At 48.9% G+C, this 19,359-nt stretch overlaps 1 protein-coding gene across 1 annotated transcript in view; it reads right to left on the reverse strand.

Annotated features, from left to right (window-relative positions):
- Window positions 1–5,983: 5,983 nt before the first annotated feature.
- LOC125133219 (carcinoembryonic antigen-related cell adhesion molecule 5-like) overlaps window positions 5,984–19,359 on the reverse strand; it is a 34,864-nt gene continuing 21,488 nt past the window's right edge. Inside the window, 5 exon segments of the mRNA XM_047791345.1 lie at window positions 5,984–6,180; window positions 9,004–9,258; window positions 14,062–14,260; window positions 14,262–14,341; window positions 18,627–18,881. Of these exon segments, the coding sequence (XP_047647301.1) occupies window positions 5,984–6,180; window positions 9,004–9,258; window positions 14,062–14,260; window positions 14,262–14,341; window positions 18,627–18,881 (986 nt within the window).

Genomic DNA, 19,359 nt, shown 5'->3' on the forward strand with positions numbered 1-19,359 from the left:
CTTGAGACCATGAGGTAGCAAACTGGAGAGGATATTCAACACACAGGAATGAGGGATGGATGGAAGGAGTCCACTGAGCCATGAAATAAGCCTAGGGCCCCTTGTAAAGTAACAGTTATGCGTTTTGCCACTGGGAGCCAGGGTATCTTTTGTTTGCAGCTGAATGTATCCTACTTGGTACCCTGTTCAGTCACCACTGGAAATGTTTATTGGAATTTCTCACCTTGTTTTTTTTGTTGTTGTTGTTTGTTTGTTTGTTTTTTGTCTTTTTGCTATTTCTTGGGCCGCTCCTGCGGCATATGGAGGTTCCCAGGCTAGGGGTCTAATCGGAGCCGTAGCCACCGGCCTACGCCAGAGCCACAGCAACACAGGATCTGAGCCGCGTCTGCAACTTACACCACAGCTCACGGCAACGCTGGATCCTTAACCCACTGAGCAAGGGCAGGGACTGAACCCACAACCTCATGGTTCCTGGTCGGGTTCGTTAACCACTGCGACACGACGGGAACTCCGGAATTTCTCACCTTGTGATCAAAACTCTGATTGTTTAGAAGCTCAGAGTTAATGGAGCTTGTGTCCTCGGTCCTAGAGGGAAATAAAACTTGTAGAACTTACTTTGAGGAGGAACGTACTCACAACAATCACTCTGTTTAAAAAGAGATTCCTGTCTGTCTCCTTTCTATTCAATACGAAGAAATTGAGTTCCAAAGGGGAGAGTGAATTTCTTGAGGATCATAGAGCTGAGTCTTCTTCTTAGAGCACCTGGGAAACTCAGTTTTGTACCACTGACTTTTTGTGCCACCGTGTAGAGAAAGCGGGAGCAGTATAAATGAGAAGAGGAAAGATGCGGTATAAAAGGATCCAGTTTATACAATAGCAACATCTCAAAGACATGATTGGCTCCAAAATAGACAAACATCTCCTACAGCTTAATATCAACAAAAACAACCCAATCAAAAAAGGAGCAGAAGATCTAAACAGACATTTCTCCAAAGAAAACACACAGATGGCAAAAAAACAGATGAACAGATGCTCAACATCACTAATTATTAGAGAAATGCAAATCAGAATCAAAATTCTATGAGGTACCACCTTACACCAGCCAGAATGGCCACTATCAAAAAGCCTACAAACAATAAATACTTGAGAGGGTGTGGAGAAAAGGGAACCCTCTTACACTATTGGTGGGAATGGAAACTGGTGCAACCACTATGGAAAACAGTGTGGAGGTTCCTCTAAAAACTAAAAATAGAATTACCATACAGTCCAGCAAGCCCACTCCTGAGCATCTATCCAGACAAAACCATAAAGAGACGTGCATCCCGGTGTACATTGTAGCACTATTTACAATAGCCAACCATGGAAGCAACCTAAATGTCCATCAACAGAGGAATGGATAAACAAGACATGGTACATATAAACAATGGAGTATTACTCACCCATAAAAAGAATGAAATAATGCCATTTGTAGCAACATGGATGGACCTAGAAACTATCATACTAAGTGACGTTAATCAGTGAAAGACATACATCATATGATAACACTTCCATGTGGAATCTAAAAAAAAAAAGAAAAAAGGATATAAGTGAACTTATTTGCAGAACAGAAATAGACTCACAGACTTTGAAAAACTTACGGTGACCAAAGGGGACAGGTGGCGGGGTGGGAAGGATGTACTACGGGTTTGGGATGGGCACATGCACACTGAGGTATATGGAGTGATTGGCCAACAGGGACCTGCACAGAGAACTCTACCCAATATTCTGGGGTGATCTACGTGGGAAAAGAACCTGAAAGAGAATGGGTGGGTGTACACGTATGACTGACTCACTCTGCTGTACAGCAGAAAGGATCACAACCTCGTAAATCAACTACATGTCAGAAAACCTTAAAAAAAGACATGATCAGAAAAATCTACAACCACAAATCTCTGCAGACACATATCACCCTGCACCTCTGAAGCTGCTACACCACACTTGCTGCCATGACTCTGTAAAATCCTAGGGCAACCCAGAAAACAGACAAAACATTGGCCCACAGACACTCAGATATTTTATTGAGTTCCTTATGTCCACTGGCCTCACAGGAATGGGCACATCATTTCTCAATCATGGTTCAAGGGAGTGAACTTGCTCAGAAGCTTCTCTAGCTGAGATGTTCTCAATAACTTCACAAACACTCTCACAATTCCAGCCCCTCCTTCCTCCTAACAATCCACATTCCACCCCACCCTGCTGAAGCCATGACTTCCAAAACTTGGGGCACCACCAGTTAGACAGTGAAATGCTTCTTTGCCAAGAGGATGCTTTATGTTTACTTTAAGATCAATCCTGCATCAACAGTTTTGTAAGTTACCGACCTCTCAGCTAGCAGCAAGGGAGGAAAGTGTTTTCAATCTTCCATAATCAAGCCAGCCATGAAAACTCCATTTAAGTGAGATGGTGGCGAAAGGAAATCGAGGATGAGAGAGAGGGAGGGTTCTGTGGTGGGAGAGGGTCCTAGGAACTGAAGGATGTTAAAGGTAAACTGATGACATGAGGACATTAGCCTAAGTCACCAAGGACCATGAATGTCCTTTTTGCTAGGTGAGTGAAGACTGGAATTCCTATTTGAATTGTGCAGGTTTTCTTTGTACAGCTTCACCTGCGGCATATGACAGTTCCCGGGCTCGGGGTTGAATCAGAGCCCAGCGCAGGTCCATGCCGCAGCCACGGCAACACCACATCCAAGCCACATCTGTGACGGACATCACAGCTTGCATCCATGCCGGACCCTTAACCCCCTCAGCAAGGCCAGGGACTGAACCCTCATCCTCAGCAATATTATGACTGGTTCTTAATCCAATGAGCCACAATGGGAACTCCCTGAATCATGAATTTTTTAATGCAGTTCCACTCTGGGACTGAGCCACACAAGCCACGGTTTCTACAGGGTTACACACAGATGTAAAGAATGCATCATGGAAGGGGCTGTTCTTCAGAACACGTCTTCACTGGCGGAATAAAGGCTGTGGTACAAGGCAAGTCTTATTTGTCAGCAAGCCTCTTACTCAAGTATTTTCTTAAAAAAGGAAAGAGACTGGGGACGGATTACAATCCTCTCCTATGCAAATAATCTCAAATCTGTTAAAACAGCTGGCTGCCGAAGCATGGCTCAGTTTCTCCTTTCGGCTTTGGAAGATCTTGGCATCCTTATGTAGGTGTCAAAAGGCAGTTACAATGAGGTTGATATCTCCACCCCTCTGAAAAACAGGAAACCTTGGTCAACCTTATCCAAGAAAGGATCTTTCTGTTCTGGCCGCCAGGGCCCAGACGTGCCTCGGCTTCCTCCAGCAATGGGACAGACGCCTGGTTCCTAACGCAGGGTCAGCTGTCCCCTCATCTTTCAATTCTGTTTTTTCTCTCTGAAATTCAAAACATCTGCACATCCTCCTGGATGCCCTCCTTTCTCTAACCCACCTCCAACATCCAATCAGTCACCAAATCCCGTGAGTTGCATCTTTTTTTTTTTTTTCGCTGTACCTGTGACATGTGGAAGTTCCCGGGTGAGAGACTGAACCCAGTCACAGCAGCAGCCGGAGCCACACCACAGCAGCGACGACGCAGATCCTTAACCCACTGACCCACAAGGGAACTCTGCATCTTTTCATTAACTGTTATCTGCCCCCTTCTCTCCATCCCACTACCTTAGGCATCACCACCATCTTCCCTCGGCTGTGAAACTGCCCCAGCCTCCCTGTCTCTGAGCTCACCATCTCCAGGCTGCCCACAGCAATCCTGGCCCCCTTCCAAAATCGCAGCTTTGACATAGAGTCCCTCCCTTCTAAAAAGAAATTCCAGGAGTTCCCGTTTTGGCACAGCATAACAGAATCCGACTAGGAACCATGAGGTTTCAGGTTCCATCCCTGGCCCTGCTCAGTGGGTTAAGGATCTGGCGTTGCCGTGAGCTGTGGCGCAGGCCGGCGGTCATAGCCCCGATAAGACCCCTAGCCTGGGAACCTCCACATGCCTCGGGTGCGGCCCTAGAAAGACAAAAAAAAAAAAAAAAAGAGAGAGAGATATTCCAAGACCCTCATCTAACCCTGCAAGAGGTCGGGGATACCCCATCTCTCCTCTGATAAATCTGCAGGGTGAGTGTGAAACTCCTCATTCTGGCATCTGAAGTTTCCTTGCCTGGAACCTCCCTCCCCAGCGTCTCTCCTCTGCAGCTCCTGCACACACACTGGCAGGCTCTCGAGCCACGTTCTCTAGATGCATCTTGGAGACAGTTTTTCCTCAACAAGAACGTTTCCTCCTTACCTTGCTGAGCTGAACTCCACAGGATTCCTGGACTAGAGAGAAGGAGAGAAGCCTTAAGCTCCATGAGGAAGGTGGCAAAGGTGCCCGCCTCTGTGGCTAAGCCAAACCCAAGCTGGCTTCCCCACCCCACCTTCCAAAAGAGGGAAAGGGGACAAATAGATGAGCTCTTTCTTTTTCTTTCTTTTTTTGTCTTTTACCCTTTTCTAGGGCCACTTCCCGTGGCATATGGAGGTTCGCAGGCTAGGGGTCCAATTGGAGCTGTAGCCACCGGCCTACACCAGAGCCACAGCAACGCGGGATCTGAGCCGCGTCTGCGACCTACACCACAGCTCACGGCAACGCCGGATCCTTAACCCACTGAGCAAGGCCAGGGATGGAACCTGAAACCTCATGGTTCCTAGTCGGATTCGTTAACCACTGCACCACAACGGGAACTCCAATAGATTAGATTTCTGCTTTAGGATGAGCCCAAGTTCCCCGAGAACCTTGGAGGGAGAGGGGACTCTGTGTGTCACTCGGTCCGTCCCAGAAAGTGGAGCTTATTTGGTGCCCACTCGCGTGTGCTCAGATGGGATGCACTCAGGTGGCATCTTCGTCCCAGACCCCCCTCACCCTGCTCTAGTCTTGGTGTGCTCAAGGGAGCCTAACAGCAGAGGAGGTAAGGACCCAGGCTCTGGGCCAGACAGAAATGGGTTCAAGGTTCAGCTACTCCACTAGCTAGCTGTGGGACCTTAAGCAAGAGGCTGAACCTCATTGAACCTTGGCTTGTTCTTCTGAAAAATGGGCATAACCACAGCACCTCCCTCTCAGTGAGATGGCGAGAGGCTGAACCGAACAGCTCAGCAGACAGTGAAATTAATTTTTTAAAATAACTGTTTCATTCATTCATTCATTATTTTCCATTTGTATTCACCCTGATGCAGGCACGAGTGTCAACCCTTTAATTCCTAATAACCCACTGATGGAGGGCCTATTATTAGCCTCATTTACAGATAAGGAAACCAACACTGAAACATTAAAGAATTCCTCCAAGGTGACAAAAGCCCAGATCTCTGTGTATGAGGTAGCTTGGCCTTTGAGGTCAAGGGCAGATCCCATGTGACCCAGGCAAGTCTCTCTGACTCTCTGAGCCTCCATTTTCCTTCTCTTAACTGCAAAGAATAATACGCACAGCTTCTTCCTAAAGCTGTTGGAAGGATTTCATGAGGAAACCCAGAACCGGGACTGCAGTTAGCTCTTTGTAACTGAGCCATATTTATGATGAATGATGATATAATTATAAGATTATACGTTAACGATGTTCTGAATGATGATAGAGTTAGTGACCCCTGACCACATGCAGACACTGGCTAAGCCCCAATGATGCCAGTGACCGGGGATGACACGGGCTACATTTATCCCCAAGTCACAGATGAGCAAACTGAGGCAGGAGAGGTTAGGTCATAGTTCCAGGATCACCACAGCTGGAAGGTGGTGAAGGAGGATTTGAGCTCTCTCCTGCTGACTGGGGAGCCCAGGATCTAATCACTACACTAAACGCAGGGCAAGTGAGCAGTGACCCACCCCCAGCCCCAGTCCTGGCCTCCAGGTCCCAGGGCTCACTCCTCCCCTGGAGCCCAGCCCTCATTGGTCCCCCAGCTCCCTACCCGCACGGCTCCCAGCCCTGAGCCCCCTCTGAACTGTTTCAGACAGGCAGGCCCAGCTCTGTGACCTCTGAAGAGCCCAGAACGGGTACCTGGGACCTCATCACCCCAACAAAGTAGCCGGCTGTCCCTGTGAGCGCCACACAGATCAGGACACCCAGCGTGATTCCTGCGATGCCCCCGCCAGGGATGGCGGTCCTGAGCAAGGTCGGCTGCAGGTTGCTGTCTGGAGCTTCTGCTGGAGGAAGAGAGAGATAGAGAGAGAGAGGGGAGAGGGGAGAGGGAGGAGAGACTGTGAGAGAGAGCAAGGTACAGGCTCTGGGTTTCAGGGCCTCCAAGCTGGGCCCACTCTGCGTGTGCCCTTTACTCCCCCCAGTTTACAGCCTGGAAAACTGAGGCCCAGAACAGGACCAGATAACAGCTCTAAGAGTCATAAATACTAAGTGGTAATGACCAGTAAATGACATTATCTCATCTATCGCTCAACACAACTCTATGAGATAGGCTTTGTTAATATCCCCCATTTTTCAGAGGGAGAAACTGAGGCACAGAGGTTAAACTACCCAACCATGATTGCACACGTGGTAGAATTATGATTTGAAACGTGCTGATGCCAGAGCCCACACTCAGCCCCTCCATTATTCCACCTCTGGGGAATCACTTGTATCTATTCCTCATTAAATAGATTTTTTTTTTTTTTTGGCCATACCTGTGGCATATGGAAATTCCCAGGCCAGGAATTGAATCCAGGCCATGGCTGTGACCGACACTGCAGCTGCTGCAATGCCAGAGCCTTTAGCCCACTATGAGGGCTGGGGATCAAACCTGCATCTCTGCAGCAACCTGCGCCACTGCAGTCAGGTTCTTAACCCATTGTGCCACAACAGGAACTCGCCTATATTCATTTAGCACCTACTGTGTGCCAGGCCCTTTTTCAGGTACTGGAGGTATAGTTGGGAACAGAGTAGGCAGAAATTCCTGCCATCCCGAAGCTTACACTTTAGGAGGGAAATAAGACACGAAACACACACGGAGCAAATAAACATCATGCAAGTTGTGCCAGGGTGATAAAGGAGCAAAATGGGCTGCTCGGTGAGGATATTACAGGAGTGCAGGTCTAACCTGGGGTGATCAGGAATGCAGCCTGGAGGTAATGACATTTCATGCAGGCCTTGGCCATGGGTTTGACCCCTGGCCTCACTCAGTAGGTTAGGGATTCGGTGTTGCCATAAGCTGTGGTGTAGGTGGCAGAGGCGGCTCAGATCTCACGTTGCTGGGGTGTAAGCCTGTGGCTACAGCTCCAATTGGACCCCTAGCCTGGGAACGTCCATATGACATGGGTGTGGCCCTAAAAAGGCAAAAAAACAAACAAACAAACAAAAAAAACAACCTCACTTTGGCTGCAGAGTTGATAGTTGCCAGGGGAGTAGGATGGCACAGGGGGAAAGGGTCACCAGTGAGGAAGAGGCCATCCTAAGTGTCCGGGCAAGACACGTGCAGCTTAGACTAAGGTGGCTGCTGTGGGGGAGAGTGATGGGCATGGCTTCCAGAGAATCTGCAAGACTGAATCTAGAGCCAAATCCCAGCCTCACCATTCAATGGCTAGATGGCCTGGGCAGGTCATTTTGCCTCTGCCTCAGCTTCCTCCATCTGTAAGCGGAGGTAATGATGGTACCTCCCAGACGTGACAGAGTGGTTAGGAGGATGAAGTGAGGAGTTCCCGTTGTGGCTCAGTGGTTAACGAATCTGACTAGGAAGCATGAGGTTGCGGCTTCGATCCCTAGCCTTGCTCAGTGGATTAAGGATCCGGCATTGCCATGAGCTGTGGTGTAGGTTGCAGATGCAGCTCAGATCCTGTGTTGCTGTGGCTGTGGTATGGGCTGGCGACTACAGCTCCGATTCGACTCCTAGCCTGGGAACCTCCATGTGCTGAGGGAGTGGCCCAAGAAATGGCAAAAAGACAAACAAACAAACAAAAAAAGGGATGAAATGAACTCACATGTATAAAGAATTTAGAAGGGAGCCCGGGACTTTGTGTTTTTGTGACTCTAATATGGACAATGAGGTCCAGGATGAACCACAGGGAACTCAGAACAGAAGATACATCAAGAATAGAGCACGTTTAGGGAGGAGACCCGTTTGGACCACATGATCCTGTGAAATGTCTTCGCAATGAACAAACAGCTATTATCTTCAAACGACCTAGAGTTAATGGCGGTTGGTGCAGAAAGCAGCAGCTTCTTGGAGGCAGGCTGGGTTGCAATCCCAGCTCCTCTGCTTCCCAAATGCATCCTACAAGACCAACAAAGCCTGCAGTCATGGTCCCTCTGACGGTCCTGTGCTAGGTCGCTTGCAAAGGTGTCCTCACTCGGCCCTTCCCTGAACACATGCCCTTTGCCATGTGATTTTTTTCAGCTCCTCCTCCCTCTTGACTATGAGCTGGTCATGTGATTTCATTTGACCAATAGAATGGGAAGAAGGGATGTTATGCAAATTTTGAGCATAGCCCTCAAAACTGGTAGCTTCTGCTTCCACCTTCAATAAGTATTATTCACCTCCTCCTCCTCTTCCCCCTGCTTTTGCTCCTCCTCCCCCTCCTCCTCCTTCTCTTTCTCCTCCTCCTCCACCTTCCCTCCCCTCCTCCCCTCCTGCTCTTTCTCCCTCTTCCTCCCTGCCCCAACCATCTCTCTCTCTCTCTCTCTCTCTCTCTCTCTCTCTCTCTCTCTCTCTCCTCTGCCTGTGTATGATATAAACCCAGCCCAGGCTGGCCTGCTGGAGGATAAGATACCAAGAGCCTGGGCATCCCACACCAGCCGGCCCCCAAGATCAGCAGAGCCACCTGCGGCTGACCACAGATGCATGAGTGATCCAGCCAACTCCAGAAGAATCACCCATAGATGTGTGAGTCATAACACAGGTTCACTGTCTTGAGCCATCGAGTTTTGGGAAAGGGAGCGTGCAGCTTTCCTGAGATAAGTGTATGGCTGACACAACCCCCATCGCCACCTGTATAAAGGCAAGAGAGCCTGAGCCACTGTCACCATGACACCTCCACACCCACCTGAGATCCGGATCTTCCCATTGGCTGAGCAGCGAAGGTGAGTGATGCTGTTGAAGGCTTCGCAGGTGTACCTGCCCTCCTGGTCCAGGGAGACCTCCGCGATGACCAGGTGCTGGGTGGCAGGGCCTGGCTTCCCATCCACCTCCCAGCGGTACTGGGCAGGGGGGTTTGAGTCAGCAAAGCAGGACAGGGTGAGGGCTGCGCCAGCCCTGACCTCTGGGTCCAGAGGGTTGACCACAGGAAGGTCTGGGCCATCTGCCGAGAATCGACAAGTTCAGGCCAGAGGGAAGAGCAAGGTCCGTCCTCATCAGAGCCTCGGGCCTCTGACCCGGAGAACACTTTTTCATCCCCATCCAGGGGACAAGGGCGTTTGACCCCTCTTCTGCCTGCCTGCCTCTTGTCCCGTAGCCCCCCAGTCTCCACCAAGCAGCCAGAACCAAGTCATATGTCATCCTGCCTCTGCACAAAACCCTTGTCTCCATCTCACGCAGACTAAAAGCCAAAGCCCCCACCAATGGCCACGGGCCCCCCACGCTCCGCCCCTCTTCCCTCTTTGGGGAGAGTCCCTTCTCTTTCACCCCCCCCCAACTCTGCTTCCTTCACTCTGACCCCCTTGCTGCTCCTCAAGCGGGCCAAGCACCCTCACCCCCGGGCCCCGGAATTTGCATCTCCCTTCCCCGCAAATATCCACCCCTTCATTTCCTCCAGATCTTCTCCTCAAAAGGCTTGTCTTGGAGTTCCCGTCATGGCACAGCAGAAACGAATCCAACTAGGAACCATGAGGTTGCGGGTTCGATCCCTGGCCTTGCTCTGTGGGTTAAGGATCTGGCGTTGCCGTGAGCTGTGGTGTGGGTCGCAGACGAGGCTCGGATCCCACGTTGCTGTGGCTGTGGTGTAGGCCGGTGGCTACAGCTCCGATTCGACCCCTAGCCTGGGAACCTCCATATGCCATGGGTGCAGCCCCTCCCCAAAAAAAGACCAAAAAAAAAAAAAAAGACAAAAGGTTTTTCTGGGGGCGGGGAGCAGATACATCAGGAGGATGGGGTTGACACGTGCGCGCTGTTAGTCACAGGGTAGGTGACTACCGGGGACCTACTGTGCAGCCCAGGGAGGTCTGCTCGATGTTCCCTAATAACCTATGTGTGAAAAAGAATAGATGTACGTATAACTGATTCACTTTGCTGTGCACCTCAAGCCTAGCAAATGTTTTAAATAAACTTTACCCCAATGAGATTAAAAGAAATTTTTTTAATCAAAGTGGTAGTCCATTTACCATGTTGTGTCAATTGCTGCTGTAGGGCAAAGTCACCCAGTTATACATACATATATGTATATGTACATTCTCTTTCTCACATTCTTCCATCCTTGGGTTTTTGGTTTTTGGGTTTTTGTGGGCTTTTTTGGCATTTTAGTGCCACATTCACGGCAAATGGAGGTTCCCAGGTTAGGGGTTTAATCGGAGCTACAGCTGCCGGCCTACGCCACAGCCACAGCCACACCAGATCTGAGACGTGTCTGTGACCTACACCACAGCTCACAGCAACGCTGGATTCTTAACCCACTGAGTGAGGCCAGGGATCCAACCTGCAACCTCTTGGTTCCTAGTCAGATTTGTTTTCGCTGTGCCACAACGGGAACTCCCCCATCATGTTCTATCACAGCAAAAAAAAAAAAAAAAATTTTAAAGGCTTTTCTGGAGTTCCTGTCGTGGCTCAGTGGGAACGAACCTGACTTGTTATCCATGAGGATGAGGGCTTGATACCTGGCCTCACTCAGTGGGTTCAGAATCTGCTGTTGAGGTGAGCTGTGGTGTAGGTCACAGAGGCAGCTTGGATCTGGCGTGGCTGTGGCTGTGGCTGTGGTGTAGGCCAGCAGCAGTAGCTCTGATTCAACCCGTAGCCTGGGAATCTCCATATGCCGCAGGTGCGGACCTAAAAAGATCGAAAAAACAAAAAGGCTTTTCTGACCACCCTCTGCCACTCTCTGGTCTCTCACTTTGGTTTGTCCTTGCAATGATCACCAGCCAACATTGTATTTTTATTTGCTTAATTCGGGGGGTGGGGGGTGGCATTCCCACAGCAGGTGGAAGTTCCTGGGCCGGGAAAGGAACCCACACCACAGCAGTGCCAACACCGGATCCTTAACCCACTGAGCCACCAGGGAAATCCTTTATTTGCTCATTTGTTGATTGTCTTCCTCATCCCACCAGCATGCCAGGTCCGTGGAGCTGGGGTTTCTGTGTGTTGTGGTCACAGCTGGGTCCCCAGCACCTAGTACAGTGCCTGCCACACAGTAGGGGCTCAACACAGGTTGATGGAATGAATCTGCCGCCTGGTCTTTGGCTGTTCAGCTACCACGCTCCACTCCCTGCCTCTGGCCACCCCCTGTCAACCCCTCTGTGGGCTCCTCTTCCTCCACTGGAGCCCTAAATCTGGTGGGCCCCAGGGTTCACACTTTTTGGCTTTCTATCCTTTTCATTTTATACATCCCCCCTCAAGACAATTTCACCCATTCCTAAGGCTTCCATCACCACCCCAGGATATCGAGTCCCAGCCCAACATCTCGGGTCAAATCCTCTTTCTAAGCTTCACACTTATCTATTTGCTTGATGCTGGCTGTCCAACACTGAACTTGGTGTCTGTATTGACCACGTCTTTTTCTTTCTGTATTCTGATGCTGTGACATCTTAGAGCCTCCTCGGTGAGGACTTGGGTCCTGGGGGGACTGCCCCTCCCAGGGTTAGCTAATTCCTAGAGATATTAAATAATTTGCTCATGAGCATGCTTTTCAACTGCAAACCAACAAAACCAGAGCCCATACCCAAATCATCTGCAACACTCCAGGCCACTGCCTACCTGTTTTAACCACCCTGAGGCAGGTCCCAGACACCTAGGGACAGCCTCCATGCCCCAGAACCCACTGAAATCATTCTAACTAGCCAACGGTATGCCTGCTTATTCTGTCTCCCCCATTTCTTCCTGCAGAAACCACAATAAAGGCTCTTGCCCACAGTATCCCCTCTCCCCCTGCCTCCTGGCCGACTCTGGTACTCCCCCACGTAGCCTCCATGGCAGAGTGTCCCCCTCCTTTTGTGAACTCTCAGTAACAAAATGTCTTTTCAATGGCCGTTCTCTCCCAATCCGTTGGCCTTACTGAACCTCACATTTCCTGTGAATATATTTTACTTTGAAACAATGTCTTCCCCAGGGAGTTTGGGGAACGTAGATGCAAACTATTACAATTCCAATGGATAATGGGTCCTACTGTACAGCACAGGGAACTAGGTCCAGTCTCTTGGGTCAGAACATGATAGAAGATACTATGAAAAAAAATGTATATATGTGTATGACTGGGTCACTTTGCTGAACAGCAGAAATTGAAGGAACACTGTAAGTCAACTATACTTGAATAAAAAATATTAAAAATAGGAGTTCCCATCGTGGCGCAGTGGTTAACAAATCCGACTAGGAAACATGAGGTTGCGGGTTCGGTCCCTGCCCTTGCTCAGTGGGTTAACGATCCGGCGTTGCCGTGAGCTGTGGTGTAGGTTGCAGACGCGGCTCGGATCCCGCGTTGCTGTGGCTCTGGCGTAGGCCGGTGGCTACAGCTCCAATTAGACCCCTAGCCTGGGAACCTCCATATGCCGCAGGAGCGGCCCAAAGAAATAGCAAAAAAAAAAAAAAAAAAGTGTCTTCCCTCAAAACCTGCTTCTCTTCCCGGCGCCCCATCTCCGAAGGTAGTGCCACCATCCATCTCACCTGTCCTCTCTCCCTTGTACCTCAGGATGCATCACCTCCAGCCCCTCCCTGTGGTCCTCGCCCCTGTCCACTCTTCCTCCTGCTTGTTACTGAACCTCCTGAATGGCCTTTTCATTTGTCCCAACCCATCTTCAACAGGACAGGCTAGAGAGTATTTCAGTGCAAATCCGACCACATCACTCCTCCGTTGGTAAAGAACAAACCATCAGCAAGGACGTCAATACCAGGGTGAGGTGAGCCTGAGTCTCCAGGCTCACCTTTCACTTGTCCACCTCTACTCCCATGTTCCTGCGTTTCCCTGACCTCTCTTGCTATTTTATGCCTCTGGACCTTTGCACAAGCTGCTCTCTCCACCCAGAACATTATAAAGGTTACAAATCCTAACCTTTTCAACTATGTCTTCCATAATCATCCTTCAGGTCTTCTTTTCCAGGAGGCTTTCCTCGACTCCCAGGCTTGGTCCAGCACCCCGGCTGGGTTTCCTCCAACCCCTTAGATTCCCCCCATCCCAGCCCTGCCCACTCTGTTTGCTGCCACTATCTGGAGACAGGCCTGTCTCCTCCACTGGACTAGAAGCCCCAGGAGGACAGGACCAGGGATCTGCTTTGTTTTCTGCTGCACACTCAGGGTTTAACACAGGACTCTGGTGCACCTTCAGCCTCTAAATATTTTCAATGTATTGACTAATTAAGAGTCAGTCAAACACCATGCATTAATTACCAATGACAACAGCTGTCATTTACCATGTTCCTGCAACATGCCACTTACATTTTCAGGTGCTGTAAATGCTAGACTTCACTTGCCCCTCTGCCAGATCCTAGAAGGTGGATTTTATCATCCCCATTTTAACAATAGGGACACTGGGGCTCAGAGAATAAAACATCTTCCCCAAGGCCACATGTTCCATTAATTCATCCATTTAACACATATTTACTGAGGACCTACTGGTTACTGAAAATAGATCTGTGAACGAGTCTGTCACCCAATGTAGATACTGCTGGTGGAGCTAGGGTTCCATGTCCTCCCTATGGAGTTTGCAAGCCTTTCCCAAATGCCCTGTTGGGCCTGCTGCTGGGAAGTTAGTAACACATCGCACAGTGGGACAGGCATCTCTGGCTTGGACTTAAACAGGATCCTCAACAGCGGGAGGTCTTTATGCGAATAATACACATTCCCCCACCTTAGGGCAGCCGCCACCAGCTTGGCCAACAGACCCAGCTGGATTTCAACCCCCTGCTTCACCCCTCAGCCACATCCATGTGGCATCCCCACCCATCCTTTAGCAAGGCCCACAACTCACAAATGACTTTGACAAGGACGGGGTCGCTGATGCTGCTGGCGGCTGAGTTCCTGCTCTCACACTGGTAGAGCCCCGTGTCGTTCCTGCTGATGTTGTGCAGAGTCAGCGTCCTGTGGTCTGAGGACAGCTCCATGTGGCCCCCAGGGAAGATACTCTGGCCATTGACATACCACAGGAGGGCCACCGTACTCTTTGGGGGGGAAGCAGTGCAGGCTGATGGATTCCACATGCTCTACTGGGGCTAAGTTATTGGCTGAGACATTGGGCTGTGGAAGTGTCTCTGCGGGAAAATTAGGAAGAGGTAGAAGTGTTGAGTCCTGACAGATCATAGGCTCAGGTAGAAATCAGAGTCCTTACCAATCATTCTTTTACTTATTTATTTATTGTCTTTTTTTTTTCTTTTTTTTTTTGCATTTTCTAGGGCCACTCCCATGGCATACGAAGGTTCCCAGGCTACGGGTCCAATCGGAGCTTCAGTCTCCAGCCTACGCCAGAGCCACAGCAATGCCAGATCCGAGCCGTGTCTGCGACCTACACCACAGCTCACAGCAACGCTGGATCCTTAACCCACTGAGCAAGGCCAGGGATCAAACCCGCAACCTCATGGTTCCTAGTTGGATTCGTTAACCACTGAGCCACGACAGGAACTCCCCAATCATTCTTTTAATAATCTGTTCGTCCAAACACCCGTCCATACACCTGTTCATAAGTTCATCTATTTACTCACCAACTCAGCCATTCATATATCGCTCCACCCAGGGGTTCACTCTTCTATCCACCCATCATCTGTACATCTATCCATCATCCATCCATCTACCTATTTATCTGCTATTCATCCATCCATCCATCCCTCCATCCATCCTATCCATAAATCCAACATCCCATCTACCGACCTGTGCCGACATCCATACATGCACCTGTCCATCTAACACTGGAGTTGCCACCAGACCCTTGCTGAAAACCCACCCACCCCTCCCCTGAACAGGAGCTAACATTTATCTTTAAGTCACATGGTCTGGCCGCAAAGAAAGAAGGCTATAGGAAGAGAAAAACAAAAACTGAATAGAACCAGCTGAACCCAAGATTGTGATGACTCGGACCCCCAAAACATCCTGAGTCTCATTCTATGCTGATTTGATTACATTAGCAAACTAAACGACATTCCTGTGCCTGAGGCCATGACCCGAAGTCAAAAACCAAAAGTCAAAGCCCAAAAAAGGACAGAAAAGAGGTGATACCCCATTTCTGGGAAAGCCAGGCCTCTTCCCCAGAAAACTAATGCACAAGCCTCCCCATCATTAGTCGCCATCCTCTCCGCCTAGTCCTTACTCCTTAAAAGTAAATCCCTCTCCCTGTTAAGGTGAGAAGTTGATTTTACGGAGTTCTAGCTTCTCCATTCTTTGGCCACTGAATAAAACTAGTGCTGCTTCAATCTCAGCTTCATCTTCCTTTTAGGCTGTGCAAAAGTGCATGGAAAAAGAACCTTGCCTGCTAGGGCAAGGGGCCTCAGTTGGGCTAGCACCCAGGTAGGGGTCCACGTGATCTAATCTAGTTACACATCTACCCATTCATTCATTCATCCACCAATCCACCCACTGACCATTCCATTTTACATATATATATATATATATATATATATATATATATATAATATACATATAGCTTTTAGGGCAATGTCTACGGTATATGGAGGTTCCCAGGCTAGGGTTCATATTGGAGCTACAGCCACAGCAACGCGGGATCCGAGCCTCATCTGCGACCTACACCACAGCTCATGGGATCTGAGTGAGGCCACAGATCAAGCTAGCATCCTCATGGATACTAGTCGGATTCAGTTCCGCTGTGCCACAATGGGAACTGTCTTCTAGATTTTATATTAAATCTATTCTTAAGAGATCAAAGTGTGATCTCTTAGAGGTGAGGTGAAGCATTTCTGGAAATTTCCAAACGCTGAATAAACGTGACGTTGAAGGTCAAGCCACCTTGAATCTTAGGGCTGGAATGGCCTCTTCAGACCGTATTTAGAAGCTTTTGTCGCACAAATGGGAAAAGAAAGACTAGACCAATCCCACAAGAGTGGCCTGTCTGGTCTACCACAGGGTGCTGGCCAAGCTGCTTGCCCCCTATGTCCATAAAGAAAATCATGTACAAAATATGTGTACATATACACACAGTGTATAAAAAGCTACACTGCAGAGCAATGGGCAGTGTTCTAAAGCAACACTCATGAAATTTTGTTAAACGAACAAATGCTGGCTGCCAAGCAGTATGCATAGTCCACTCTCCTTTTGTAGGACAAAATGCACGTGTCTTTATTCATTTATTGGAATAAGCATGGGGACAGAGTTCCCGTCATGGCTCAGCAGTAGCAAACCCCACTAGTACCCATGAGGACGCGGGTTCCATCCGAGGCCTCACTCATTAGGTTAAGAATCTCGCGTTGCCACAAGTGTGGTGTGGGTTTCCGAGGTGGTTCGGACCACGTTGCTGGGGTGTAGGCCTGCAGCAGCAGCTCCAGCGGGACCCCTAGCCTGGGAACTTCTATATGCTGTAGGTGCGGCCCCAATAACAACAACAACAACAAAAAAAAAAAAAAAAAAAAAAAAGGAAGAAAAGACACAGGCACGAGGAATGAATCTGTAAAATCTGTAAGAGGAGATGCCAACGTATTAGCAGGGGTCATCTCTGGAAGAGTGGGGTTTTCCTCCCTCTTCTTTCCCTTTTAAAAAGTATCTCCAGGAGTTCCCGTCGTGGCGCAGTGGTTAATGAATCCAACTAGGAACCATAAGGTTGCAGGTTCAATCCCTGGCCTTGCTCAGTGGGATAAGGATCTGGCATTGCCGTGAGCCGTGCTGTAGCTCGCAGATGCGGCTTGGATCCTGAGTTGCTGTGGCTGTGCTGTAGGCTGGCAGCTATAGCTCCAATTAGACCCCTAGCCTGGGAACCTCCATATGCTGTGGGAGCAGCCCTAGAAAAGGCAAAAAGAGAGAAAAAAAAAGTATCTCCATTATCTAATTTTATTTTGCACTGAATATACAGCATGTGTTCAATAAAGAAATAGTCCAAATGAGGATGTGATGTGGCTCTATGTTAACCAAGATAGAAACTGAAGATCAGAAGATTAAAATTTAAAAACAGGTTAAATAATGGTAAATAGAGTATAATATTTTTTGATTGTGGGTTTGTTTTTTTTGTTTTTTGGTTTTTTTGGTCTTTTCTAGGGCTACACCCGCAGCATATGGAGGTTACCAGGTTAGGGGGTCTAGTTGGAGCTGTAGCTGCCGGCCTACGCCACAGCCACCGCAATGCCAGATCCGAGCCGTATCTACGACCTACACCACAGCTCATGGTGTGATCCTTAACCCACTAAGTGAGGCCAGGGATCTAACCTGAGTCCTCATGGATACTAGTCAGGTTCATTAACTGCTGAGCCATGATGGGAACTCCTAATATTTTTTGTTTTGAAATACATATATTTGAATGCAGATATTGAAATAAGGGAATTACAGAAGCTATGCGGGTGTCTCTGGGAGGCTCCATTGCCTACCTTCCCTTTCCTGTAATGAATGTGCAATTTACTTAAAATATGAAAAGGTGGCCTACAATATTTTTAGAAAGCAACCCCTGCCAAACAAGTCACTTTGTAATTAGATTAAGAATATAAAAACTTGGGAGTTCCCGTCGTGGCGCAGTGGTTAACGAATCTGACTAGGAACCATGAGGTTGTGGGTTCGGTCCCTGCCCTTGCTCAGTGGGTTAAGGATCCGGTGTTGCCGTGAGCTGTGGTGTAGGTTGCAGACGTGGCTCGGATCCCGTGTTGCTGTGGCTGTGGTGTAGGCTGGCAGCTACAGCTCTGATTAGACCCCTAGCCTGGGAACCTCCATATGCCGCGGGAGTGGCCCAAAGAAATAGCAAAAAGACAAAAATAATAAACAAATAAATAAAATAAATAAAATAAAATTTCAAAAAAAAAAGAATATAAAAACTTATTCTGCATAACACGGGTTAGAAAAATCTTGCTAAATATGTTTATAAGTGGAACAGCCAAGAAAAGCATCCTAAAACCAAAACCGAACCAAACTCTACCAATAAAGTCCCGGGGCAAGGAATGATTTTTGTCTTGATTTCTTTTTTCTTTTTTTTTTTTTTTAATTTTGGAGATTTCACGTCTAACCAATAACCTCCCACCTTGGCTTCCTACCCCTCTTAGTTCATTTGTTCTCTTATAACGAAACACAGAGTGAGTAGCTTATAAACCACAGAAAGGTATGTCTCATGGTTCTGAAGCCTGGCAGCCCAAGGCCAGGGTGCCAGCATGGTCAAGTTCTAGTGAGGACCTTCCTCCTGGTTCTTGGGTTCTGGTTCCACACGGCGGAGGGGACTAGGGACCTCTCTGGAGCCTCTTTTATAAATGCATTAATCCCACGCAGGAGGCTCCAGCCTCATGATCTAATCACCTCCCAACGGCCCCACCTCCTAATACCATCACCTTGTGGGTTAGGATTTCAACAGAGGAGTTTTTTGGGGTGTGTCTGAGGGGACAGGTATTCAGACCATAGCGGTACCTGAGACGCTGATGCTGGTGTCCACGCTGCTGTGCAAGCCGGATATGGAGTTTGAAGCCTTGCGGGTATAGATCCCCGAGTGTGCCCTGGAGAGACTGGGAATGAAGAGGGTCTGGCCCTCAGGCCCGGGGACCCCATTGATGCTCCACGTGTACTGGGCAGGGGGCTGGGAGTCGGCCAGGCAGATCAGGGTGATGTTAGAACCAATCACAAAATCTGGGTCTGGTGAGGTCGTGGTGGGGGTGTCAGGGCCATCTGGACCACGAGAAAATGGTCTTCAGCGGGAAGCGTGGGGCAAATCCGGACCCCATCCCCATCCCCACCCATCCCCCCACCCCCCCTACCCCTACCCACACCCTTGTGTTGTCCACTTAGCTCAGAGCTGGAAGCCATGCAGCTTGAGGAGGGTGCACAGTGATACAACATAAAGGTCTGTCCAGTAAATGAATGAATGGATGAAAGAATGAAAGGACTATTGCAGTAGCCTCCTCGCTATTGGGTCTGTATCTCTCATTCTCATTCTGTACAGAATGTCTGTTCCATGAGGACCAGGATGCTTGTCTGTTTACCACTTGGACCAAAATAACTCATGGCACACAGCAGGCACTCACAGGAATGTTTTTCAAGAGACAGGGAGGAGAGGGAAGGGGAGAGGAGAGAGAGTTGGATTCAAGTTCCCATCTTTACTCCTGACACTATGAGATCGCGGGCAAGCCCCTTCTCTTTCTTAATC

Source organism: Phacochoerus africanus, chromosome 8 (assembly GCF_016906955.1).
Source record: "Phacochoerus africanus isolate WHEZ1 chromosome 8, ROS_Pafr_v1, whole genome shotgun sequence".
NCBI classification, from domain to species: Eukaryota; Metazoa; Chordata; class Mammalia; order Artiodactyla; family Suidae; genus Phacochoerus; species Phacochoerus africanus.